The 27,259-nt window shown below is 36.3% G+C and overlaps 4 protein-coding genes and 1 pseudogene across 5 annotated transcripts; 2 read left to right on the forward strand and 3 right to left on the reverse strand.

Annotated features, from left to right (window-relative positions):
* Positions 1-4,675: 4,675 nt before the first annotated feature.
* On the forward strand, positions 4,676-7,104 carry LOC140838637 (U-box domain-containing protein 30-like). 2 transcript variants are annotated; one of them, XM_073205102.1, is made up of 2 exons: positions 4,676-4,830; positions 4,949-7,104. In XM_073205102.1, the coding sequence occupies exon 2, from the start codon at positions 5,336-5,338 to the stop codon at positions 6,683-6,685; it is 1,350 nt and encodes a 449-aa protein (XP_073061203.1). In that variant the 5' UTR covers positions 4,676-4,830; positions 4,949-5,335; the 3' UTR covers positions 6,686-7,104. The 2 variants fall into 2 exon arrangements, with proteins under 2 accessions (XP_073061203.1, XP_073061204.1); XM_073205103.1 differs by having other exon boundaries at positions 4,736-4,753.
* Positions 7,105-7,600: 496 nt separating this feature from the next.
* Positions 7,601-9,147, forward strand: LOC140838640 (pectinesterase inhibitor-like; annotated as a pseudogene).
* On the reverse strand, positions 9,054-10,368 carry LOC140838638 (photosystem I reaction center subunit III, chloroplastic). The gene is made up of 3 exons (XM_073205105.1): positions 9,946-10,368; positions 9,320-9,642; positions 9,054-9,212 (listed from the first exon to the last, which is right to left on the reverse strand). The coding sequence occupies exons 1-2, from the start codon at positions 10,320-10,322 to the stop codon at positions 9,333-9,335; spliced, it is 687 nt and encodes a 228-aa protein (XP_073061206.1). The 5' UTR covers positions 10,323-10,368; the 3' UTR covers positions 9,054-9,212; positions 9,320-9,332.
* Positions 10,369-15,261: 4,893 nt separating this feature from the next.
* On the reverse strand, positions 15,262-16,284 carry LOC140838639 (protein LIGHT-DEPENDENT SHORT HYPOCOTYLS 5-like). Its single transcript, XM_073205106.1, has one exon. It carries the CDS (start codon positions 16,060-16,062, stop codon positions 15,421-15,423), a length of 642 nt encoding a protein of 213 aa, XP_073061207.1. The 5' UTR covers positions 16,063-16,284; the 3' UTR covers positions 15,262-15,420.
* A 3,470-nt stretch (positions 16,285-19,754) lies between these two features.
* On the reverse strand, positions 19,755-24,074 carry LOC140838641 (protein CHUP1, chloroplastic-like). Its single transcript, XM_073205107.1, has 7 exons — positions 22,708-24,074; positions 21,141-22,079; positions 20,810-20,941; positions 20,517-20,698; positions 20,308-20,419; positions 20,067-20,210; positions 19,755-19,977 (listed from the first exon to the last, which is right to left on the reverse strand). Exons 1-7 carry the CDS (start codon positions 23,482-23,484, stop codon positions 19,894-19,896), a joined length of 2,370 nt encoding a protein of 789 aa, XP_073061208.1. The 5' UTR covers positions 23,485-24,074; the 3' UTR covers positions 19,755-19,893.
* Positions 24,075-27,259: the final 3,185 nt, after the last annotated feature.

Here is a 27,259-nt window from a genome sequence, read left to right on the forward strand (position 1 = left end):
TTTGTTGAGTTGTGGCTCTTCTTTGAGAGGTTTTGGAAGGTTTTTAGGGTTAGTGGTTGGTCGAGCGATAGCCAAGAGCTGCCAGGAGTAGTAGCGTAGCGGCGCCTGAGTTACAAGGCAATCGACATCAAAGGGCTGTCGACGGACGAAGGTAAACCCTAAACCTTTGGTAGTACTAGGGAGTACTGGTTTTGCTAGTCGAGCATGGTAGTATTGATTGAGTATGCTTTTGATGCGTAGGCTTGTGCTAAACCTGTTTAGCGGTGTTGCGTAAGGATAGGCTTGCTGTGATAGAGGTACGAAAGTACTATCCGAGATATCCTGGTTGAGTATACATTCATATATGTGTTGCATGAGTATGTGGTGCATTGTTATATGTCATATGATGCATGTTATTATGTCACGGTTATTACTGCACGTTGCATTTCATGTTGAGCCGTATTCTCCTTCGAGATAGCCTTTGCTGTTGAGCTGTATCTCTTTCGAGATAAGCTATATCTTGGGGCCGCTCAGCCCTGTCTTGTGGACGCATGGACACCGAGAGTACACAGTGGCCGACGGGTCGGGAGGGCTTCGGTGGTCCGGGACATTTTAGGTCCACGTCTGTCTTGTAGTGGATGCAGTGACCCAGAGGTTGGACCGCGCGGCACTATCCACTTGGCGCCTCTAGACTGAGCATTTTGAGATCCTTTGTGTTTCCTGTTTCTTGACTACCCTGGTATCATATCATAGCATGTGCATTTCATATAGGTCTGTATAATCATACTTTTGTACTGGGCGTTCTTATCGCTCACGTCCTCGGTTTTGTTTATTCTTGGACACCCCATTCCCACGGGGCAGGCCTCAGGTTGGACAGCTCAGGAGGAGCAGGAGGAGGACGTTGAGTATCTGGTTGGTTTAGTTTATCGGTATTGTTTTGATTCGATATGGTTGTATTGGATATTTTATTTTGAGTTATTCTAGACTTCGATTGGGTTGTATAATCGGTATTGTTGTTGACTTTTCCGCTGTTATCTCTGATTATTGTTAATTAGGTTATTTGCATGCTTAGTTTTTGATTAGTAGGTGATTCTGGAACGGGTCACTACATTTATGGTATCAGAGCATGCGTACGATTTTGGGATATAGATTTCTGTTTTGGGATTTCCGTTGACCAATTTACTAGTTTCCCCATTCTATGTTGTAGCGATGGCTGACCACTTTGGTGATGAGAGTAGTCAGGGAAGTGTAGGTCGTTGGGGCGACCAGGACGATCGTAGACGTCATCGTGAGCATCGTCATCGTCGGGATGGTCCTAGGCGTTTTGATATGCATCGTTTCATTCAGATGGGGCCTAAGCCTCTAGTTGGTGGAGAGACTCCTGATGATGCTGAGGATTGGATAGAGCGCATGGAGAGTTGTTTCCGTGCATTCCAGTGCACCGAGGAGCAGAAGATAGAGACTCTTAGTTTTCTTCTCGAGGGCCGTGCTCGCAGGTGGTGGCGATCAACTTCTGCGCCGATAGTTCAGTCGCAGGGTAGAGCGACTTGGGTCGATTTCCGTGCAGCGTTCATGCAGCTGTACTTTCCTCCAGCCCTTCGCCAGGCGAAGACGATTGAGCTCCTGAACCTTAAGCAGGGGAGTATGTCTGTTGATGAGTATCAGCAGAAATTCTTCGAGTTGTTACCCTTTGCGCCTCATATCAGTGGCAGTTCTGAAGCCAAGTACGATCATTTCCTTCAGGGCCTTAACCAGGAGATCTTTGATCGAGTCACTGTCTGTGATAATCCTACTTCGTACGATGGGTTGGTGAACCGGTGTCGTCAAGCAGAGATCAGTCTCCAGCGTGGTAGGGCTATTCTTTCTTCTAGACCTCCGAGTGTTTTGAGTCCTCGACCTCAGTCTTTCAAGAAATCTGGTTCTTCTTCTTCTGGATCTGGATCAAGGTCTAGCGGTGTTGTTCGCTTTGGTGAGAAGAAGGATTCTTGTGCGCATTGTGGGAAGAACCATCCATCGGAGCAATGCCGATTAGCAGCAGGAGCTTGTTTTCAGTGCGGAGAGATGGGTCATATCAAGAAGAATTGTCCTCAGCTGCGAGGTGGAGCAGGATCTGGTTCTGGATCCCAGACGACTGTTCAGCAGAGGAGACAGGGTCAGGCAGTGGGTAGTTCGAATCTTCGACCTCGTGCCCAAGGTCAGGTTTTTGCGCTGAACCAGGATCAGCCTGAGATGTAATTGTTATACAGTTGTAATGAAGAATATTTGCAGTGTATTACAATGGTGTTTTATTCTCTTGCCTAGATTTCGAGGACGAAATCATTTTAAGGGGGGGAGAATGTAGTAGCCCGAATTCCAAATTGGGTAATTAACGGAGTAATGGTGATTAAGAAGGTTTAAGGTGTAATTTTGACCGAGTCATGATCGGACGGACCGAAGATGGTTCGGAAGCACCGAAGAGTTCGTAAGGTCCGAAGTGGGTTCGGTGGATCCGACCATTAGGTGTCAAGAGTTGATCGACACGTGGGAGTTCGGACGTTCCGAAGTGTAGGTTCGGTGGATCCGATCATGAGGTGTCAAGAGCAGCTGGACACGTACATGTTCGGACGGTCCGAAGTGTATGATCGGAGGATCCGATCATGAGCTGTCAAGAGCCAATGGACACGTAGCGTTCGGACGTTCCGAAGTGGTGTTCGGAGGATCCGAACATGGCCTATAAATAGTGCTCGGATTTCCTCATTTTGGTTATTCATTTGTTGAGTTGTGGCTCTTCTTTGAGAGGTTTTGGAAGGTTTTTAGGGTTAGTGGTTGGTCGAGCGATAGCCAAGAGCTGCCAGGAGTAGTAGCGTAGCGGCGCCTGAGTTACAAGGCAATCGACATCAAAGGGCTGTCGACGGACGAAGGTAAACCCTAAACCTTTGGTAGTACTAGGGAGTACTGGTTTTGCTAGTCGAGCATGGTAGTATTGATTGAGTATGCTTTTGATGCGTAGGCTTGTGCTAAACCTGTTTAGCGGTGTTGCGTAAGGATAGGCTTGCTGTGATAGAGGTACGAAAGTACTATCCGAGATATCCTGGTTGAGTATACATTCATATATGTGTTGCATGAGTATGTGGTGCATTGTTATATGTCATATGATGCATGTTATTATGTCACGGTTATTACTGCACGTTGCATTTCATGTTGAGCCGTATTCTCCTTCGAGATAGCCTTTGCTGTTGAGCTGTATCTCTTTCGAGATAAGCTATATCTTGGGGCCGCTCAGCCCTGTCTTGTGGACGCATGGACACCGAGAGTACACAGTGGCCGACGGGTCGGGAGGGCTTCGGTGGTCCGGGACATTTTAGGTCCACGTCTGTCTTGTAGTGGATGCAGTGACCCAGAGGTTGGACCGCGCGGCACTATCCACTTGGCGCCTCTAGACTGAGCATTTTGAGATCCTTTGTGTTTCCTGTTTCTTGACTACCCTGGTATCATATCATAGCATGTGCATTTCATATAGGTCTGTATACTCATACTTTTGTACTGGGCGTTCTTATCGCTCACGTCCTCGGTTTTGTTTATTCTTGGACACCCCATTCCCACGGGGCAGGCCTCAGGTTGGACAGCTCAGGAGGAGCAGGAGGAGGACGTTGAGTATCTGGTTGGTTTAGTTTATCGGTATTGTTTTGATTCGATATGGTTGTATTGGATATTTTATTTTGAGTTATTCTAGACTTCGATTGGGTTGTATAATCGGTATTGTTGTTGACTTTTCCGCTGTTATCTCTGATTATTGTTAATTAGGTTATTTGCATGCTTAGTTTTTGATTAGTAGGTGATTCTGGAACGGGTCACTACAGTGAGTCTCATGTGAGACCGGTCAACCATATCCATATTCACAATAAAAAGTAATACTCTAGCATAAAAAGTAATACTTTTGTATGGGTGACCCAAATAAGAGATCTGTCTCACAAATATGATCCGTGAGACCGTCTCACACAAGTTTTTGCTTACTTTTTATGATAAGATTATTACTTTTTATTGTGATAAATATCCGTGAAACCGTCTCACAAGAAACCTACTTTTAATATAATTAATCACGAAGATCTGTTTCTAATAAAATTATAGTTTTAAAAATTAGTGATGCACTGAATTCATGTAAAATTTTATTAACAAAAAAGTATTTAATGATTTATCAATAATTAGATTTTAATTGTGAGCTGGAAGTTTATTGTTTTTTTTTTTACCCAAAATGAATACAAACAGTATTATTTATTTTCTTACATTTTTCCTAGTTCTGAGTACTTATTTTTTGTGACCTTCATATTTCCACCAGTTTCTCCATGTCCAATTAATATATTGCTTATTAATTTTCAAAACTAAATTATACAATTTTAAAGTTTTAGAATTAGAATAATCCCATGCAATAATTAATTTTTTTGACATTATTTAGCATTTAAAGCAAATAATTGAATTTCAAATGATGCGAGTAAAAGCAAAGTGAAAGTGTAGTCAAAGCCACACGGGAAAAGGCGGATGGCCAACGGTCAAGGCAACATTGTCACGGGCGGTCAAGCTGTCACTTTAACATTATTCCCAAAAAATAACTTATTTGGGTATTTCGAGACAATTTAATTCGATATTTCTTTATTTATTATTTCTAACAGTAGATTTTTTTTAATTTTTTTTATATTACTATAATATTAAGTTGAGGCTCTGTAATCAACAAGTGGGCTGGCCCCAAGAACAAGAAAGTAGAAAAAAGAGGAGCTCAGCAGAGGGGTCTTTGCTGGAGGTGCTCTTTTATCTCTCCTCTACAATCATCTCTCTTGTTTTCTGCTGAATAGTGCCTCTGAACTCTCATTTTGGCAGGTTGTTTTGATTTGGGTGTCGATAATAGTCTTCATGTGTGTAGCATTTTTTGCTCAAAATTATATATTTTTCCTCGCTCTTTTTCTTGATGAAATATATGACTGGTTTACTCTTTTAGAAGCTTGAACGGGAATTTTTTGGGGAGAATATTGATTATGAAGGCCATATGATGTCTTGTGTGATGATGTTGATGATTCTTTTGACCAGTAAAAGAGAGAATCAGAGAAAGTGAAAAGAGAGAGATAAGGGTGTGGAGAGGAGGAAAATAAAGATGTGCCTTTTGAAAGAGAGGATTGTTGCTTGTTAGTGTCAATGAAAGCGACGTGCTTTGAGGAAACTTTCATTCTTTGTTCATCCTTTTTCACTGAATTCATGTGTAGTTGTTGTTTCTGTAATGTGCTTTCTTGAAATTTTTCCGGTGGGAAGATTATTGACTGTGTTTTCACACGGGGTTTTTGCAAATTAAAAAATCGGGCATTTTTTTGGTCTGAGGAAGGCCGCCAAGATGCCTATGTTTCTGCCTTTAAAGAAAGATGGACTTGTTGGGTTTGAGGGTGGTGTAGACGGGCGTGTATTAGATCTGGATACGGCTGTTAAAGATGGGGTTTTGGGTGGAGTTGAGCCAGGGGTTTGTGTCGGTGGAGTTGGGGAGAAATTGGATCTGAAAAAGATGATTGAAGAGCTTAATTTACCAGAAATTCCATCTGTCTTTATCTGTCCTATTTCTCTCGAAACCATGCAAGATCCGGTTACTCTTTGCACTGGGCAAACTTACGAGAAAACCAACATTCTCAAATGGTTTAGCCTGGGGCATTACACTTGCCCCACCACAATGCAAGAACTTTGGGATGATACGGTCACACCGAACAGGACCCTTTACCATTTAATCTATACTTGGTTCTCTCAGAAGTACGTGCAGATGAAGAAGAGATCCGAAGATGCACAGGGTCGGGCATCAGAGCTACTGATTACACTCAAAAAGGTTAAGGGCCAGGTGCGAATCCAAACATTGAAGGAGCTGAGACAACTTGTGGGGAGCCATTCAACTGCTAGGAAGACCATTATTGATGAAGGTGGGGTGGCCCTTCTTTTGTCTTTACTTGGCCCGTTTACTTCATATGCTGTAGGCTCCGAAGTTATCGCTATTCTTGTGAACTTGAATCTAAGTTCGGATTCGAAATCAAATTTGATGCAACCTGCAAAGGTGTCATCAGTTGTGGATATCTTGAATGAAGGGTCGATTGAAATAAAGGTGAATTGTATTCGGTTAATTAAAACATTGATGGGGGAGAAGGATTTCCGAGCTGAAACTATATCTAGCCATAGCCTTTTGGTTGCTTTGATGAGACTGGTGCGGGATAGAAAACAACCTAATGGACATTTGCCCGCCCTTGGTCTTCTAAAACTAATTTGCACACACAAGCAAGTCCGTAGTTTGATTGTGAGCATTGGAGCTGTGCCTCCATTAGTAGAGTTGATACATTTCTTGAATCCCGAGTGCATGGAACTAGCCCTTTTCGTATTGGATGCCTTATCCTCTGTGCCTGAAGGGAGAGAAGCTCTGAAAGATTGTCAAAACACTATACCAAATATGGTTAAACTTTTAATGAGAATCTCGGAAAACTGTACGAGACATGCACTCTCAATCTTGTGGTCAGTATGCAAACTATCCCCCGATGAATGCTCCTCGGTAGCTGTGGATGCAGGTCTTGCAGCAAAGCTTCTTCTTGTTATCCAGAGTGGATGCAGCGCCGAACTTAAGCAGCGAGCAGCTGAGCTTTTGAAGCTTTGCAGTCTGAACTATTCGGACACCATCTTCATTTCCAAGTGCAAACTTACCAGAACCATTCAATAAACACCTAAGATTGATATTCTTATACACAGGCTTCCGGATTCGAAGACTACGAACTCGAACCATTTCAACAAGAATCCAAGACTGTATGATTTCAGAATTTGTGTGATTTCTTTTGTAAAGTTATAATAGATTTGGTTGGTGTTAGCATGGTATTTTGTGGAGCTTGAAACTGCAATTGTAATTGTTTAGCAGCTGCATTGTTCCATCAATCCCTGCTATTCTCTACCATTCAAGGTTCAATTTTGCTTGGCAACTTTGTACAAGTTTTGTTTATTTTATGCCTTAATTAATGAGAGTATAGAGTTTAGTAAAACTGGTCTCTTTGGCCTCGCCCTCGCCCATTCTATATGTACAATTTATGGATAATTAGAATTTGTTTGGCTGAATTTATTCTACATAACATAAGTTGTTTGTTTTTAGCTGTGGATAATGATTGTCACAATTAGATACAAACTTAAAATCTTGATGTCAGATGAAGATAAGTTATTGACATATCTTATAAGTTTTAAAAATTTATAAATTGGACGATGTTATCAGTTATCTTTCAAGTGATGTCATATGTAATAATTTGTTTAACGAGTTTGTAAATTGTATGAATTTATTTTAAACTAATTTAACAAGATAATTTATATTATATTGTATGTTTCTAAAAGAAAGTCTCTAAAATGCTTCAGCAAGATTAATTTGAAAGTTTTCACGATATTTCTTTAAAAAAATCAAGTGGTCAAAAATAATTATAGGAAACGGCCCCAACTAGCTTGGCATAGAGTTATGTCATGAATTATAGCATTAATTAATTAGTTATACCAACAAACAAGAAACGTAAATAATCTCCAACTAAATTAAAATATAAATGAGCATTAAATTTTATAAAATAACGACAATAATATTCTTATATTAATATATACCCTTCATTTGCCAACTAAAAACCCAAAATTAAATTAAAAAATAATGTCTGATTTGATGAAAATAATGTCTATCACCTTAATTTTGATGTTTGTAATTCCCACATCATCGGCTCGCCACTACCACGAGAAGGAGAAGTATGGAGACCTGCGAGAACTCTGCTCCAAAACCCATGATTCCAAGTTGTGCTGGAAACTTATCAAATCGGAGCGCAGCAAATTCCACACCGACACCAAAGGCATGGTGGAAGCCGCCATCGATTTGGCTAGAGGAAAAGCAGAAGAAATCCATCATAAACTCGACCGCCTTCGGGAGGAGTCGAAAAACGAACAATTGAAGCAGAAGTACTGGTTCATGCTTGAAGAACTACAACGACGCAATCGGTGATCTGAATGAAGCGAAAGAGATGCTGCGTAAGCGTGGGTATAGCGTCACTCCTGTGCTAGTCGACGATGTTCTTGATGAAGTGAAGAGCTGCCACAATGATTTCGATAATGGTGCGTTCGATCCGGCGCACGTTCAGAACAGGAATAAGGAGTTCCGTGTGTATGCGGATCTTGTGAAGGTGGCTGTGTACCGTTTGTTCAGGGATCGGAAACGAGGGATGAGGAGAATTAGCTATGCAAGAGACGATTTTCAATTAATAGATTCATGAGAATTAAATTTTAATTCTATAAACATTCTTCTTGATACGATCGATACTTAGTGTTACTTCAATCCAGTAGTTACTTTGATGGTGGGAATTGAAATTCGAGATTTGGTGTAAATTGAGTATCACTATTTGCAACTTAACTTGATCATAACATTGGAATTGAGACATATCTCAACTTATATCCAAAAACTAGCTTTAACTCTTGTCAAAGTTAATATATACAACTTAGATTTATCCATCAAAAAATATCAAATGGAACATAGAGTTAACAAGAGTGACGGATTTGTCTAAGATTATATATATACCTCCCAAATATATAATCCAATCGATGTAAGACATCTAACAACAATAATATAGTGTAATGTGTTTCTTGGATCATATTATATGTGTCAAAATGCAAAAGCAATTGACGTTCATGGGGCGAAATTCCCATGAACTTGAATTTCTTGCTGAAGCGCTTTATGACATACAACACAACAAGGGCAAAAAATTCAAAATCTACTTCGTGCAACATGCATGCTATCTCCATTTCATTAAATCCTCACATACCAGAACGCATTAGAGAATAGACAGCATTCCATGAATCTGAGTTCTTGTGGAAAGTAGTTTACACAAGTATATATAATTACGAAGTATATACTGTTCATTTTTCACAGTTTCAAGGCATTTACCAAGAATATTAAGAAATATATTTTTTCAGTTGGAAACGAAGCATAAGTAGGATTTTTTGAACGAAAAACTAACTAGACATGGTTTGATTTACTGGTGTCAGCCAATGAAAGACAAATAACAGATAAGAAGAGCTACCACTGAACAAGAGAAGGGCGTTCACTTTGGTTTCCAAGGACAGACACAAAAGCTTTAGTACAAGATAACAGTTATAGATACAAGAATTTGACAATCACTGCACACAATTGCAATAAAACCCCTTTACCGATCTTCTCTTCCCTTCCGATCTCACGTCTAAACCTACATAAAAAACCACAAAATCTATAAGCACTCAGCATAACACAAGTTACCCATGTGTGTTCTTGACACAGAATAGCGACATTCACCAAGTATACGAAAGCTGACACCTGAGAATTAGATTTAGACATTTGGATCAATGAGTTCCCCATTCACCAACTCTCGGTAGGCAGCAACGGGCCAGATGAAGCCTCTCCAGACAAGCGAGTTAGCCAGTGGGACGTCGATGATTATCTCCTTCATGGTTGGTTTTTTATCATCTCTGATGGCGATAAGGTAGCTCCTGCCGACCCACCCGATCCATCCAGCAATGTACAAGAACAAGATCCCTGGAGTGATGAATTCACCCCAGTGTCTCTGATCCCCGCTAACGATCAAGTGAGGTAAGCCATCGGATCCACACAACAGCCCCTGCTTACCGTAATTCTCGAACCTGCAGGATCATGAGCAACACAAGATGCATACTTTTAGAACATCGGGTGCACTTGAAAACGGAAGTTAGTACTACGAAATCATATGACTGAAGAAACCAATAGTTTATCTGAACTGAACAAGATTTGATAGCGGTAAACAAATGGAGAAAATTCAATTTCAATGCCTAAAGATTCTAAAAATTTAGAATTTCTCTACGCTAAATTATAGCATTCCATCCTGTCTGACTTCCTGATGCAGTCTAGACAACTACAGCAAAAATTAAAAAGACAAATGAAAAAGGGAAGAATGATATTAGTTTTGCCTTCTCTTGGTCTTCTCAATGGTGGCATTAATGGCAAGAGCAGGAGCACTGTCAGGTGCATATAGCTTGAGGGAAGACTCGAGTTTCTTGATCTCCAGCTTCTCACGCTTGGCAAACTGCTTGGACTCCTTGCATGGGGTTAAGCCAGATATGTCGGCAGATGCCGGCAGCACGGGGGACGATAAAATGATGGATGAAAGCGCGAGTGCAGCAGAAAAAGCCTTGAGTTGAGACGAAGAAGAGGAGGAAGCAGATTGCTCCGAGTTTGACTGGCTAGGAGCAGTTGCCTGGCAAACTATGGTGGCGGCCCTTGATCTTGTTGTGGCTGGAGAACTCAATCTGGGAGTGGAAAGATTAGCGGGAATCGTGAGAGACATTGTAATTTGGTTTGAGATTGAGATTCTGAGAGGGGTTTTGTGAGAAAAGAAGACGATATGTAGATTTTGTGGAGAAAGGATTGGTGGACGTGAGAGAGGATAAGATTGGATCGAGGCTGAGTTGGATCTTGTTGATTGGGTGCGATGGCCCTAATTTATCCGGGAATAGAGCAGCATTCGTGTTGCCTCCACAAGTTAGACTAGATATATATTATCGGCACTCATGTTGTAATTTGTACTTGAAAAACACAGAAATCGGACAATATAATTAACGTGTTTGGCAGCATGAAGTTAGATAAAATGAGATTAATAATTGTTGAGATTTAAATTTTAAAAAGAATAAAAATAAGTTATTATTAAATTTATATAACTTATTTATAAATTTTAAGTCTTTTAAAATTATTTTACAAAATGCCATTTATTCAAAATATATATTATCAATTCACACTATTTTATATATATGTGTATATATATTTGAGAAAATTAAATTAATTTTTTATATTAAAAATATTATATAATTTATTTTTTCCTTTAAAACTTCATTCTTTTTAATATTTAAAAACTCAATTTATAAAATTCATGACTTTATTTTTAATTTCATCTCTATAGACTTTATATTTTTTATTTTTTAAAAAGATATTTAACAAAATATTTGTTATACGCTAAAAAAATTTTTTTTTGACAAAAAATTATGAGTATTTACAGAAATAATATTAATAAAAATAAGCAATACAAATTTTTTAATATAAGAACTATTATTTTTTAATTTTCAATTCAAAATCCAAATTACATTAAAAATTTAGCCGAACAACAAAAATGGAATTCCTCTTACTTTTAGTCAAGCGATGAACATTCGGTCTTATAAATGGTATCAGAGCCAAGATCTTGAGTTCGATTATAATTGATTGCAAGAAGTCAACTTATTCTGATGGAAATTGTTCAGGTGCAATAATTATACTTGCTAGATAGAGTGATTGAACCATGATGTTTGGGCTGCTATACAGTTTAATAGATCTGAGCTGCATCATTACCAACAACTATAGCTTTCAGTAAAGCGACAAAACGCTCGGTCCTACAATTTGTATCAAAACCAATGTCATAAGTTCGATTTTCATTGATTGAAATGAGTACAATTATTGAGAAAGAGATTGTTGAAGAGCAATAATTGTCCCTACTAGATAGAATGATCGACCATACCGCTTGCGCTGGTATACAGTTTAAAATATTTTAGTTGTACCATTATCACCGGCTATAATTTTTGATAAACGACAAATGTTCGATCCTATATTTTTTATAGAAATTTATTTAACATAAAATTATACTTTATAAAAACATATTTCTATGTGCAACTATCATGTACTAATGATCATTATGCATTAAGGAAGAGCCCGTTGGGGGTTTCCATTATTATTATTATTATTATTATTCTTATTGTTATTGTTATTGTTATTGTTATTATTATTACATGAGATTTTTTCGTTATCATCTAGGACTGAATTTAGACTTCCCTATTAAGTTAGATTTATGTCACGTTTATCATAAATGAGCTATGCGGTGACTTCATTTATCTATTTAGCATGTCAACGATCCCAATTGAATTTATCATATGATAGTCTTGTCAATTATTTATTTATGTACGTAGTACATTAACCAATAATAACTAAATTCTTAAAATTGTGTTCTTGTTTTTATTGATAAGCGTTTTCAAAATTGAACTGGACCAACGTAACAAAATATAAGTGAACAATGTATCGCGAAATGTACCAATGAAATAACTTTTCCATCAAAATGTGTAGTGAAATGTACCAATGCGTTTACAATGAAATAACTTTTCCATCAACGTTGCGTGAACAATGAAATGTACCAATGAAATAACTTTTCCATCAACGTTGTGTGTACAATGCGTCGCGAAATGTACCAATGAAATAAATTTTCCATCAAAAAATTTTGGCAATGCTTGTTACGCGTCGTGAAATAGTTTACCAGTTTTGCGATGGTCTAAGATTACCTTTCTGCGATGCTTTAGCTGAGTCATGTAGCCAAAGGACCCAGAACGTTGGAAGAAAAATTTCCCGCTAGCATGATCTATTTCGTCAAATGCTTACATATCGTAACGCATTAGTTTTGTCCAGTCGCCAAATATATAACTCAAAATAGAGTTGGGAAAATGGACTCACACGATTAGCTACTTAGAGAGACGCTGAGCACATTATGCGTCGTCAAATGGTATCATATAATGGCGTTGAACGTGCGGTGCGTCGCGATAGGTAGAATTTCTTGTAGCGATAGCTTCGATCCAAAACAATCTAAAAAATTATTTTAGGGGTTAAACCGATAAAAAGCCGATCACACCAAATATGAACCAGAAGATCGGTTTTCGAAATTTTTTTGTGGAAAAATTACTTTTCTTATTAGAAAATCTTAAATTTAATATTAGTTATCATACACAAGATTATTTGGAACATGAACTTTATAAAAAAATGATACTAGGGTTTATTTTATCTATTGTTTTTGTAGTTATAGGATTTTTAAACTTTGAAAAATATTTTTTTTGTTTATTTATATACATATTTTAGGTTTAAAATTTAAATATATTATCAATTATATTATATTAATATTTATATAATATAATAGTACGACTAAACCTATATGACCGGTTGAAGCATTTTTTAAAATGAACCAATTCAACCATCGATTTGACTATGAAAACATTGGTATTAATCGTAGCCTGTAATTGGGTCAAGAATTGCATGGGAACATCATAAGAAAAGGACTTGAGGGGAGGTGTTACGTTGGAAGTGCAATAACAGATAATGTATGCAAAATATGGAAGGATATATAGATCTTGGTCATCTAGTTTTCTCTATGATGAAAGAACGGGACTCCATATGTTGGAACTCAGTCATTACTAGCTGTAGCTACAACGAGAAGCCAGAAGTGGCCATTGATATTGTCCGAAGCATGGAGATGGAAGGAAGGTGCTGGATATGACCCCGTCAGCATATCAGCTGCTCTTTCTGCCTGCTCAAACTTGTCTGCTCTGCATTACGGAAAACAGATATATACATAGCTTTATGATCCAAAGTTCATTCAATCCCGATATATTTGCTGATAGTGCACTAATAGACATGTACGCTAACAATGTGGGAATTTGGACCTAGCACAACATGTTTTCGACACCATGGAGTCCAATAATGAAGTATCTTGGAATAGTATTATCGCTGCATATGGAAACCACGGCCATCTGAAGCAATGCCTAGCTTTATTTCATAGAATGCAGGATGAGGGATTTCAACCGGACCATGTCACTTTTCTAGCAATTTTATCAGCTTTTGGCCATTCGGGGCAGGTTGAGGAAGGAAAATGTTACTTCAATTTCAATATCATGACCCAAAATTATGGAATTTCACCAAGGATTGAACATTATGCTTGCTTAATTGTTATGCTTGGTCGTTATGGTCGATTAGAAGTAGCTCTTCAAGTGATTAAGGGCATGCCATTTGCTCCTGATGCAGGCATATGGGCCACATTATTGGGTGCTTGCCGTGAAAGAACGAGCTAGGACTGATCAAACTACCTGGTTACAGTTGGATTGAAGTCCATAAGTCCTCCCATATGTTTGTTGCTGCTGATAAATCTCACCCTCATTCCTGTGAAATCTATTTGTTGTTGAAAAATCTGATTATTGAGCTCCAGAACGAAGGACATGTTCCTTTTCTCTGTCTTCCAGAATGAAGTAAATTTTCTTATAATTATAATTTTCCCCCTTTCGAAGCCAATGTCTAGTCATGGCCTACTATACAAGATATTTGCATATGTATCAATATTCGGCAACGTTCGTTTTCTATAATCTATTTTGTAGGTCACGGAGCATATCATACAACTTTCGTAATCCAATCACACGAGTCAAATAATGTCTTAATGTATAGTATATAATGTCACTAAATAGGCCAAAAAATGAATGAGGTGACACTCCTTCAAACAAGATTAGCATCCTTATATTCGGCATTCATTTCTTTATTGATGAGCACAATTTTCTTGAACTTGTCTTGCTGTATTTATTCTTGAATCATTCTAAAAATCGTGAGTTGTTTTTGTGACGAAACATATTAAGAAAGTGTAGCTATTTTCTTTTGAAGGTGATGAGCACGATCAGTCGCTTTTGCTAGGTACCTTTTCGTAAATGTGGTGTGGTCTATCCGTCAGCGTTTAAGGTGGAGGACAAATTTGACGGTTCAAAACCAACGTACGCCTATGCCCTATGTAGTGCAGCAAGTGGTAATTATGGAGTCAGTATATTGACACTGTCTGGGACTTGAGATTTAGCCCTGGTGGAGAAGAAAATTTCTAGTGGGTCCCTATCATGAAAATCTAATGTTTTTAATTTTGGGCTGTCACACCATTATTATTCACTGTAGGCGGTGACAAATTTCTTGAAATCCCAATTATAATATTTTACTTCACCAAGATAGTTATCGGATTAAATCTAGCTAGACAAATAAAGTTTACTTTTGTATTGCTAAGTTAGCCACTGGTAGATATTACTAGATGGTATGAAATGAGTGGTGATACTTTTTATCAGAGGCGTAAGTTTTAACTAATAATCATATTTCGCAAGCTCAAACTCAAGAGGCCAATTTTCTTCAAGAAGAGAAATCGATCTCAAACCCACAAACCTCGTACAATTCAAGCTCTAGCACGTGAAGCTCAACTCGAAATAGTTTCTTCTCGAGGTTATAATCCGTCCATATTGTAAGCCGCTTCGATAGATGTTAGACTTCATGCATGTAGATTAGACATAAGGAAATATTGAACTTTAGGACTAGATCGATGTAAAAAAAGGGTTGAATTTCGATCGTGGAATGAAGTAATATATTCAGAGAAGTCATTTGTGGCCGGAACAAATTTGTAGATAAAATAATTTAGAAACTGCAGCAAATACGTGTCTAATCTAATTAAAGATCCATTCTTAAACCGGTATCAATTCGGGACAAGCCAACAGATGTATTCATCGTCACCCATTATTCAAGAAAATTATGAACATTACAACATCTAGAAATAAAGCAATGGTTATCAGTAAACAGCAGTAGCTAGCTTGTTAAAAACAGGCAGGCAAAGAAATTCTACTGCTGACAGCAATCCTGCCGGTACCTGATGATCCCGTCGGCATGATCATTATACCACCACCGCTACCATCTTCATCAAGTTCCTCTATCATCGGCGCTTCCACTTGCTTTTGTGGCTTCTTACGCTTCTTTTTCTCGTAAGCAATCCCTCTCGCCTTCGCTTGACTGTCCCTCACCTCCCTCAGATACAACCTCACTGCCCGTGCCCCGAAAGGGTTAGCCTCCGGAGTCCCTCCATTCTCTTCAAAGGCGGCGCGTAAGCGGCCCACGAGGGCGTCGAGGCTTCCCCACGCCTGCTTCAGCGGGCACGGGCATGGAGCGGGGGGGTGAGGGTGGCCGAAGAAGAGGCAGGTGGTGTTGTGGACCTTGGTTTTCCCGAACTGATCGAGGTACCTGAGGAATTCAAGTATGTGCGCCCCGCTGCAGCGGGAAAGCACCAGCGGCGGCTTGTGGTTCCTTAGGTACTGCCCGAAGGTGTTCCAGTCCCGCCGCTTCTGTGACTCGTAACGGCTCAGTGAAGACGCTGTTTTCTGGCTGCCAATGTTGGTTTCTGGCGGAGGTCTGTTAAAGTAATTGGAATTGAACTGGTTTATAATAATACTTGTCGCTGACATTTTCACAATGCATGTCCTACCTAGTAACGTTTATTTCTTACAAAAAAGAAATTCTGAGCTGGTCTGGCTGCAGAAAAAAACTCTGGAAATTCTATGGTGCAGCAACGGAGGTGAAAGATTTGATTAATAAAGAAGATGATGATACAGCTAGGGAACAAAACCTGAATGCAAATATCCTCAAACAGAGAGGACGAGACGCGAAGACTGTTTGCACATCACTTCAACCTGTCCTTTCACATAATAATTTTTAATTTTGTTTTTGGAAAATTCCAAATTTGATAGTACAAATCTTGCAGTGTTAAGTTATATCAGACTAATCAATCTACTTTTAAGCTCACAAGAGGTGGCTTTTCACCAGTATAATAATCATACCCTACGTGGGATCGCCACACTTTTGGTTGTACGTACGTACAGCAAATATATTCACACACTTGACTCTCCAATATTTTAAATAAATCTACTTTTAATTTTTCCCATATTTTATATAGTAAGTGCTCTCTTATGATCATATATTCTGTCACCAATTCTAACTTTGATATAAAAAATATAAATGTTGAAAATGAATTTATTATAGGCCTAGCATATGACTACACAATAGGCCCTTATAATAAGAGAAACCGAAAAGATCGTTGTTTGAAAATACTAATTTGAAAATGAATTTATTATAGGCCTAGCATATGACTACACAATAGGCCCTTATAATAAGAGAAACCGAAAAGATCGTTGTTTGAAAATACTAATTTGTCTGACAATTTTGGTTGTGATTGTAATTAAATTAATATAAAATCGTAAATTTTTCCAAAGATTCACCAAATTAATTAAGAAATAGTTGATGAAAGAGCGTTGAACTTTAATAAATAAGATGAGTAGGTTTTATGTGCGACGATGGTCGACTCGATTCATAAATACAACAAAAAATAACATTTTGATATAGAAATTAATATTTTTTCACAAACGTCACAATATATTACATAATATGTATATTTTTTTTACATAAAAATAATAATTTTCACTCGAATGATCATACATACCAAAATCTTTTTTTAATAAGATAATAAACAAAAAAAAATTGTTTTACATTCAAAAATAAGAATTTTATATAAAATAATAATATTTTTCATTCCTATCATAAAATTTTACAAAATAATTTTTTATAAAATTATTTCCCATTTAAATTATAAAAATGACCCATTTCTTAAACCATGATTCTATGAATAATAAGCAACATTATACAAATATATTTATATATTTTGCTGGCTTTTCCAATTTTCCTCTCATGTCAATTAGCATCATTCGAAGTAATTACATTTTGAAGTAGGTTTTTTGTGAGATGATCTCACGAATCTTTATTTGTGAGATGGATCAATCTTACCAATATTCAGAATAAAAAATAATATTTTTTTCATTAATAACTCAAATAAAAAATATATCTCATAAAATACGACTCTTAAAATCGTCTTACACGATTTTTTGCGACCATTTTGAATTGTATCGGCGCATAGATAAATTTGGTGCCACAACTTGTATTCACTAAATCTGAAGTCGTAAAAAAGAAATTAAAATTAGGTCAGGAAACGTCTTGTCAGATCAATCAGAATCGATATCCTGTACTTTTGGCTCAAACGAATGGAGAAAAGGAGAACGGCTCTGATTTGACGCTTATCATCATTCTTAGTCCCTCAAAGTCGTAGATGGTCCCTAATCAATTCTCCATATAATTAATCATAATCATATTTATAATAAAAAACAATATTTTTTTAAAAAAATAATATTTATTTTTGAATAACTCGAATAAAATATTTATTTGACAAAATCGATTTATAAAAATTATCGTATATTAATTTTTGTGATTCTACAAATTATTACATCAACAGTTTTTTTTATTATCAAAACATAAACTTGATTTCATTGTAGTTTTATTATTAGTAATAAAATAATAAATTAAATTTTAATTTTATATCTTATTTATTTATTTATTATACCAAATAAAATGAATTTGATGAACTTGAAGTATATCATAATTAACATTAATCACAATATAAATATATATTTGATGAATTTTAAGTTTGTGATCTTGTTTTTTTAAATTATAAAAATACATTTCAATATCTTTTAAATTCATCAGCTAAACCTTAATATTTTAAAAAAAAATTGTGATACTCTCTACCAAAAAAAAAAAAAAGTGTTAATGATCAACCTCAAAATAAATAAATAAAAACAATAATTTAAAGGGACTATATGTTACTGACCGATCAATTAATCTTTCGTAAAAATCTTTAAATTAATTTTTTTCCCATGTCCACTCCCCAACTATTTAACATTTGCCAGGATTCGCTGACGAGAGTTTCAAATCTTGTTAAAAACATAGGATTTACTGAAAACGGACATAATTAGTTCTTTTTCTGTTATCTGACAATTACTCGAGCCTTTATTTTTGGTAATCGAATCTGACTTCGTTTGATTTTCTCTTGTTTTTCGTTTTCAGTGAGCGAGATTATATTTGATTATATAAAAGTGAGATATTCCGAGTTGCTGTGGAACAAAATATTACGAATAGTTTTTCCTTGTAATTCATTTCTTATATACGTATATCACGTTGTTAGAGGTGGAATATTGCTTTGCTCGTTTCTGAAGAAATTGGTCGGATCAAGCTTAGCCATGTCCCGCAGGATTATTCGTCCCAATATCAAGATCCCGATAGATGAAACACGCGGCCCTTGGGGAATTAGAAACATGCATGCGGCGCCGCCATCCATGAAATTTGTTTGTCTGATTCTGATTTCTCATATTCAGGTAAGTCACCATGAATATGGAGAGCCTGACCTATGGGGAAATGGAGTTTCAGAATCGGAGAAATCATTTAATCTCCCGCAACATGGACTGAATTGCGCTTCAGCTTTTATATTCATCTTCTTCCATAAGAAATTCCCAAAGCCCTTTCAGGAATGGATGTCTCACGTATTTCTTGATCCCTGCTCAGAAAAATGCCAACTGAATTGTTCCGGTAACACGTGAAAAACAGAACGGATTCTGTCTAGCTCGTTTCAGTACTGCAATCTCGCTGCACCAAACCCAGTTCCGGAAACTTTTCTTGCATTTGGGAAAAGTTTATGTTTTGTCTAACTTCTTTGTCAGGCTCTAATCGGTAATTTTTTGTACTTTTTGATGGAATCGCGTTTAATCCTGGTACACCAAAAATACATACACCAGACATTAAACCATTAATGTCTGGTTGTGCTGGAAAATGATCACATATTAATTAGAGCTGTATATGAACTCGGGATGAGACAGGAGCTATTCTTGTTTTTTAGGGAAGAGACGGGATCTAATTGATCACATGAAAAAATGTTTCATTCGTGGGGTGAAAAAATTATGGCATGAACGAAAATCCAAGGAAAGGATGGTTCCGATTTGGTTCGATTTTGCCATTCATCAGCGGAGGAATCTTCCGAGTTAGGAATTTAGACCACATAAATTTTAATTTTTAAGTTTTCGTTGTCGAGATGCCGACTTAACCGATGTTCTGGATCCAACTAATCTTTTACTCAAATTCAATTCGATTTATCTTACGTCAAAATTTCAAATTTAAAATATAATAAGTTCGAGATTCTAACTTGTCAGAAAAAAAAAATCCATCTAATTTAAAACTTTTGAAAATTAATTGGGAATGATTTTCATTTAACATTGGGGGAAGGGATTTAAAACTAAGATATCTTTACAAGCAAACTCGCATTTCTTCACAGTTATTGATTAATCCACTGTCGTTACACAAAAAATTAAATGCTTCAGAATTATGTTCGATGCTTACTGAGATGATAAGCCTAATAGAACCTAATTTTTTGTGTTCAAAACGACAGCCAAGTCTCGTAGTTCCTCAAATGCGTGCATGGTTTCTGCATCAAATCCTCCAGCAAACTGCACAGCATGCAAAACACAAGAAAACTTTATGCACAGGGATGATCAAAGAAGTGAAAGAATGGCTATTCATTGAAGTGTGATCAAACCTGATGAATTCGGAAGGCGAATCTCACTCCCTGGAGCAACATATAATCCAAGGAAGAATCCTTATCTGATGTTCCCTTGGCCTGGAGTTCCATGGCAACCCTCTTCATGTACATACTGGCCAATTTGACTGATCCAAACTTTATCTGAAATCAAGAAAAGAAAATGAAAATATCAATATACTCGTAACGAAGAAATAGATTTCCCTCTAAAACGTGTGAAAATGCATTCAAGAGATCAAACCTTGCTCGCGATTCCCACGTCTAGTAGCCAGTCATTAGGAATGTGGAACTCCTTGCAGTGTCTGATCAATGACTCTCTAGTTCGGAGAATGTTATGCACAGTACGCTCCATCCTAATGAAGGAGAGAGTTTATATCAGTGTCTGGATTCCAGGCGGAATCTTAGGGCAAAGTCGAAGACTTATTTTAGAAGGCAACTACGTCCACTTACCTCTCAGACAGAGAAGCAATTTTTTTCAATGCAACATCACATTGCAAACGAAGGTCATCCTTATAGTTTGAAACTTCATGCTCCAACATCTTTAAGTCTCTGTAAATGAATGCTGCTTCTCTTAATGTGTCAGCTTTCTTTTCTGGCCATTCAAAGTGCTTCAGAACCGCCCTTTCATCAACCTTGAGGACGAATCCAACAGAGGAAATTAAACCACGGGAATTACCGACTCCTTTAATCAAAATTTGAAAAGAACATGCTAATGAATTATGCATTATAGTTTAGAAACTTACAAGAAAGCATAGTTCATCATCAAGCCACTTCACAAATGCCACTACATCTTCAATGTTCTGATAAACTGCACTATTGACCTCTCGAATCAGGAAGTTCACAAATTCTTCTTGAGTCTCAACATCTGCCTTTATCTGCTCGAAAGAAGGTGATATACAAGGATATTTTAGAATTGACTGATAAAAAGAACACATTGGAGGCTGGTATCTTCAAAGATGATTTATTTGCATGCATTAAGTCATCGTCAAGAAAGCATATTAAAAGAACTGTTGTTTGGGTATCTATTTGTGTAACAATTACAAAGAAAGGATGAAAAGTGAAACAATCACTTACAGCAAGCAAATGGGATGACCGGTTCTCAATTTCACCAATCATGCTACTCCGAACATCTGCAACATCTGATGCATCTGTTGTCCCTGAATTTAAGCACTCTTTCCTAGAATCCCTCTTCATGAGTGAGTGGTAAAATTCGACTACTAAGGGAGAACGCTTCACTATTCCGATCATGCTTCTACCCATTAACTTTGGAGGTGGAGGCGGGGGCGGGGGTGGGAACGGGAGAGTTTGTGCAAGATTTTGAGAATATTTTTCTTCTTTTATTTCATTTACACCAGAACATGAAGGCCTAGGAGGAGGATTCGGAATTCGTAAGGCCCGTTTTTCAACATCAAATGAAGCAGCTAGCTTACTAATTTCTTGGCAGTTGGTATAAACGCGGGACCTATTGCCTACTTCCAAGTCGTATTTTTGGGAAACTAGCATCTCTATCCCCTTATCCGCTTCCTTGGAGCATATAAAACCATCGGACTGCCTTCTGTTATTAACTATCAGATCCTCAGAACAGAGTTTCGATCCACTAATAGAGTGCCGACGTGCTGAACCTTGGGAATCACTCCTGTTAGCATTGATAAGGTCATCAGTGTCTTTCATTTGTAGCAAGTCTTCATCAGTAATAGGCCATTTCTTGAACTTCTTGATCAGATATAACCTTGTTGTGGCATTTTTTTCTGAACCTTCATCCGTCTGAAGAGATAACAAGAATTTAGACCCTTTGCTCTTCTCAACAGGGTTAAGTCCTGGTGGCTTGTCACAACTCGTAGTAGAGGCTTTGTGCAACTCATGTCTCAAACATGAATTAACCCATCTCAGGTAAACTAACTCCTCCACTTCATTCATTCGGCTCATTTGAAGGTTTTCCACTTGTTTACATAGATCTTCATTGGTATGCCGTAGCAAAGAAATCTCTGATTTAATCTTCTCAACAATATCACTCTGCCCATAAAGAGTTCAAAATGAAAGGAATAAGAAATGATCAAGCTATTCTTAGTTCTTTTCAGATCCCAAGGCTGTCATAAAAATTGATTTTCACCACTGTTTAAATTCTTATCGTTAAGATTGGAACCCGGGCTCTGATATCATGTAAGATTGGAACCCGGGCTCTAACTCAACCCCAAAAGCTAGCTTTAGGGAAGAGGATTGTCTAAATCCATATATACAACTCCAAGATTATTTATCCAACCGATGTGGGACAATTAACACTTATAAAACTCCATCTAAACTTATATTTTCAATGTAATTAAATTCGACGATATAAAAAATGAATGAAAACAGGATAGATCCACTGATAGAACATATTTTTTCGAACGTTTCATCAGCTTTCCTTTAACCAAACATAGCAAATTGTTTTCTTGACAAATACTAATGTTTGAATTTCGAGCATAGCACATACTTAGAACTTGATGGAATTACAATTCTTCCTGACTTAAAATTTTCCTGCATTGCAAAATTATAAGCACATACCGGATCAACAAGCTCTATGCCAAATAACTTAGCAATCGATAAGTTACAGTGAACATCATCAATAGCAAGAGCTTTGATTCAGTAAGTGATAATAATATACCTCAGAGACTTGAGAAAGGTTATTTAACTGATATTCCAAGGAAGAAATCCTGCAAGCAAGGTTCCTCTTTTGAAGCTGCAGCTCCTTGTTCAAACGCTTCAATTCCACAACCTCTATCTCCACGTTACTCAAATTTTGATGTTCTCTGCTTTCCAATCTTTCGTCCTGCTTCCTAACTAACGCAGCTAAAGATGCCAACTGTGTAGAAAGGCTCTCTTTTTCACTTTCAAGCGATCCCACTTTCTTGACAAGACCATCAATTTCACTCTTGTTTAATTCAAGCTCCAACACCGAGGGATTTTTCTTCAACTCTGACAACTCAGCTTGTAACTTGAGCTCTCTATCTTTTGATTCCTGAAGCATATTCCGTAAATGGTCGATTTCAAGAAACAAATCCTCGGATGAACCTAAAGACTTTTTCTTGTTTTGGCTTTCGATAGACTCTGGATACACTTGCGTTGGATATATTGAACACGAGAGGTCACCTATAAGAGACCTCTTGATTCTTGAATTCGGAACAAGTGGCTGATTCTTCTGGTTTGTGATATTGTCGGATGGTAATTTATTGCTGTTAGTCGTGGTTTGCAGTACTCTAGTTTTGGTTTTCTTATCAGCAGCTGATAATCCTTTCACTATGTGAGAACTCCATGAAGATTTCATCCTTGAAAAATTGCCGTTGACCTTAACATTACTGGGAACACCACCCTTTGGGGCCTGATTTTGATCAGCAAATTTTGAAGCTTTCACTCTGTTTCCAGATGGAATCTCTTCTCTCATTTTGAACAGCTAATAAAAGATTGACCTTTACCACTAGGAGATGCAATGCATCGATTCAGTACTCGGATATAGTAGCAAGAACAAGTGAACAACCTCAAGGAACGAAAAATCCCAATCCAAACGAAAATATATTTGATAACAAGTTATAACAACCGAGAAAAAAACCCCAATAAGAAAGCAAATGGGTTCGGTCAAGAACAAGAGAACAACTCGAAAACCGCACCAAAAAACAAAAAATGGGTTTAACCAATGATGATTAATAACTCATCTGAATTGATTTAACTGCAAAGAACATTTAATATTTCAGCTCAAATCACATGTTAACTGAGAGGGTTCAATCTCAAATTCCCCATTTAGCTAGCTAAAACCAGAACTCTATCAATTACAGGTCGCAAAAAATAGCCATTCTTCTTCTTTCTTCAACTAGTTACGCCCTTTTGTCATCATTAATTAACCGTGATAATGATACATGATACATGAACTATCAAGATGGTCGGGCAATATCTGGTAGCAATGGAGAGAGTCCAGAGCTGAATCAGTTCTGCTTTAGTATCCTGAAACTGGCAACGGCAAAAGGTGGTACCGTACCTCAGCTTTCACTGTTTACCTTTTATTTTGAATTTCAAATTCGAATTTCTCTTCCCATAAAGTAACTAAAACTTCATTTTATAATATATATAGAGCATAATACACTTCAATCTAAATATATATTCCTGTGTTTATTAAAAGGACATCTACAATAGTAGATATAACACATGTCAAATCTTCCAAATATTTTTTCCATCTAAATATTCATCATTATACACAATTGATTTGTATGTCAGAACAATACCCAATTTGTAACCGGATATTGTAATTTTTTTTAAAATTACGAGATATGCAAACATGAGTTTCACGCTGACTTGAGACACTTACGTGCATTGCACTAGCGCGTCAGAGACAATTAAATGGAATCCGAGGTCGACCAAGCTTGGGTCGACCAAAACAAAACATTAGTCGACCAAACACATTGGTCGACCAATGTTTTTGTGTTCCTAGTTTGGGTAGATCCAAAATTTGAGTAGTTTTTTTTCTGCACATATAAGTAATTTAAGTGGTTAAATGATTTTATTTAAATGAAAATAAAATATTAATTAAAATGATAGTGGGACCCATAAATATTTGGCTGATGTGATATTTGATTTGAAATATGAGATATTTGAATAGAGATATATTTGATTGATGATGTAAATTATGGGGTCCACAAATATTTGAAGGAAATATTTTTCTTATTGTGGATGGCCTGAGACGACAGTCTTACATATAAAATACATTTCAATCGAAATATATATTACTAAATATATATTAATAGATATACTGTGAGACAATCAGTTCTGTTCATGTTGTATGTTCAGATTTATAACAAAAAAATAATACTTTTTTTGTAGATGATTCATTACAAAATTGAGCTGTCTCACGAAAGTTTTTTTTAATATATATAATAGATGTCCACATTTCAAATTTCTTTGGATAGATGTTTTATGTGCTAAAAATAAATAATACACAAGTATTTATACCACATTTCAAAAATATTTTGGAGTTACTCTGATATAAATGTTTGAAATATATTTATTTATAATATGATTATATTATTTTTGTTAATTGTCTCACACCGGTTGAATAAATAACCTGAGAGTTGTATATATGGGCTTGGACAGTCCTTCCCTCTTGAGCTAGCTTTTGGGGTTGAGTTAGGTCCATGTTCCAATCTTACATGGTATCAGAGCCCGGGTTCCACCGTTATGTGTTGAACTGCCTATAATTAGGCCACCCGTTTTGCTTATAATTAGGTCATTAGTAAACTCCACACTCCAGATGTTCATTCTTGGGCGTGAGAGGATGTGTTAAATGTCTCACATCGGTTGAATAAATAATCTGGGAGTTGCATATATGGGCTTGGACAATCCTCCCCTTTGAGCTAGCTTTTGGGGTTGAGTTAGGTTCAAGTTCCAATCTTAACAATTTTAATATAATGTTAAAACTTGTGAGTGATTCTTGAACTGTCAAATAAAGTATTAGGCTTCGAGGTCAGCTCGAATTCAATAATTTTGTATACAAATCAAATGTTTTTCTAGCAGGCAAAAAAACCTTTCAAATTGACTCGATTTTATTTATTCACACAAGATAATGAAAATGATGCAAATATTAAGATAATCGTATCAAATATTTTGGAAATTATTGAGAAGATAAAAAGAAATAGATAGAGAAGGAGATGAAATGTTCTAATTATTTATGACAAAATATCAATTGTTATGTATGTTTTTTGAATTAATTATAGTCATGTAATTATGTTCTTTTGATATATTTTATTTTATTTTTTTGTCAAAATTATGCAACTAAATGGCTTTGTTACAATTTATTATTACATCGTTAAACACACATGTATATCTCAAATGATTTTTAAAATTACTTACTTACAAAAATTAAATAATAAAAATGGTCATTTAATTACATTATTTTGCGGATAATGACTAAAATTGATAAAATTGAGTTTAATGCATTAATGTCAACCACCAACGTAAATATATATTAATTCTTTAATTTTTGAGAAACTATATTTATATATATATATATATATATATATATATATATATATATATATATATTTATATATTATTATTATTATTTTTTAACACGTGATAAATAAATATTTTTAAATCAAATTCAATAAAACTAATGAAAAAACTTTTTTTAAAAAATTCAGTAACTTCCTCTAAATCCTCATTCACAGATAATTTTGTAACATAGTACGTGTTTGACACATTTGAAGAATAACAACAATTGTTTCATCAATATCTTTATACAAATAGGTTGTTATTTTATCACAAAATTTATTCATAATGTACACAACAACTTATTAGTTTTAAAGACAATAAAATATATTATAAGTAAATTATATATAAACTAAAAAACTTATTTTATTAACATTTACTATGTGTATTCCAAAATAATGCCAATAAGTTTTATAAAGTGTCCTCTAATAAGTTGTGTACTTCTTTTAGAATTAGTTTAATCATTTTCCATTACGTGACAATCTATACTATCTTGTATCTGTGAACTTTGTAATATAGAACAAAATTACCACATTAGCAAATGTATATTAATTAAAATTTTGCGCAAATAGGATAATAATATTTTTTACTTTTAGATCATTAAAGACATATTTCAAACTTAATATCTCATTGTTTTTGTTGTTTCCATATGTAGGTAGTTCATAATAACGAACAAATCTAAGTTTAAACGTCCATTGAAACTTGGAAGGATTCAACTCACACATGGTGCTGAAAAGAGAATTCATTTCAGAATTCAGTTTTGGAGTACATAAATTTAGTAAGATAAACAAAATAAAATTAGTTTCCAATATAATAAGCAACAGTGCATTATTTATAATTTAAATTCAAATAAGGAGGCCCAAGAGAAAAAAGTTATACAGTAGGTGCTTTTGACATAATTATTGTGATACCCTTGTCCCACATCTGAAAAATTAAAGATTTAAAATGAGTTTATAATGGCTTACAATGGACTTTTATTACAATTTGAGTTAATCATTTCCGTAAAAGCGAGGACGAATACGAAGTAGTTGCTATAGAGGCCCATTGTGCAGTCATGCAGGTGCTGGCCCGGGCTCGGGGCGTGACAGAATGGTATCAGAGCCGGTCACCGGCAGGAACACCGGGAAAAAAGTGCTATGCGGGGCAAAGTGCTACGTGCATGGGAGCCACCTCTTGAACATGTG

Source organism: Primulina eburnea, chromosome 8, assembly GCF_022965805.1.
Source record: "Primulina eburnea isolate SZY01 chromosome 8, ASM2296580v1, whole genome shotgun sequence".
NCBI classification, from domain to species: domain Eukaryota; kingdom Viridiplantae; phylum Streptophyta; class Magnoliopsida; order Lamiales; family Gesneriaceae; genus Primulina; species Primulina eburnea.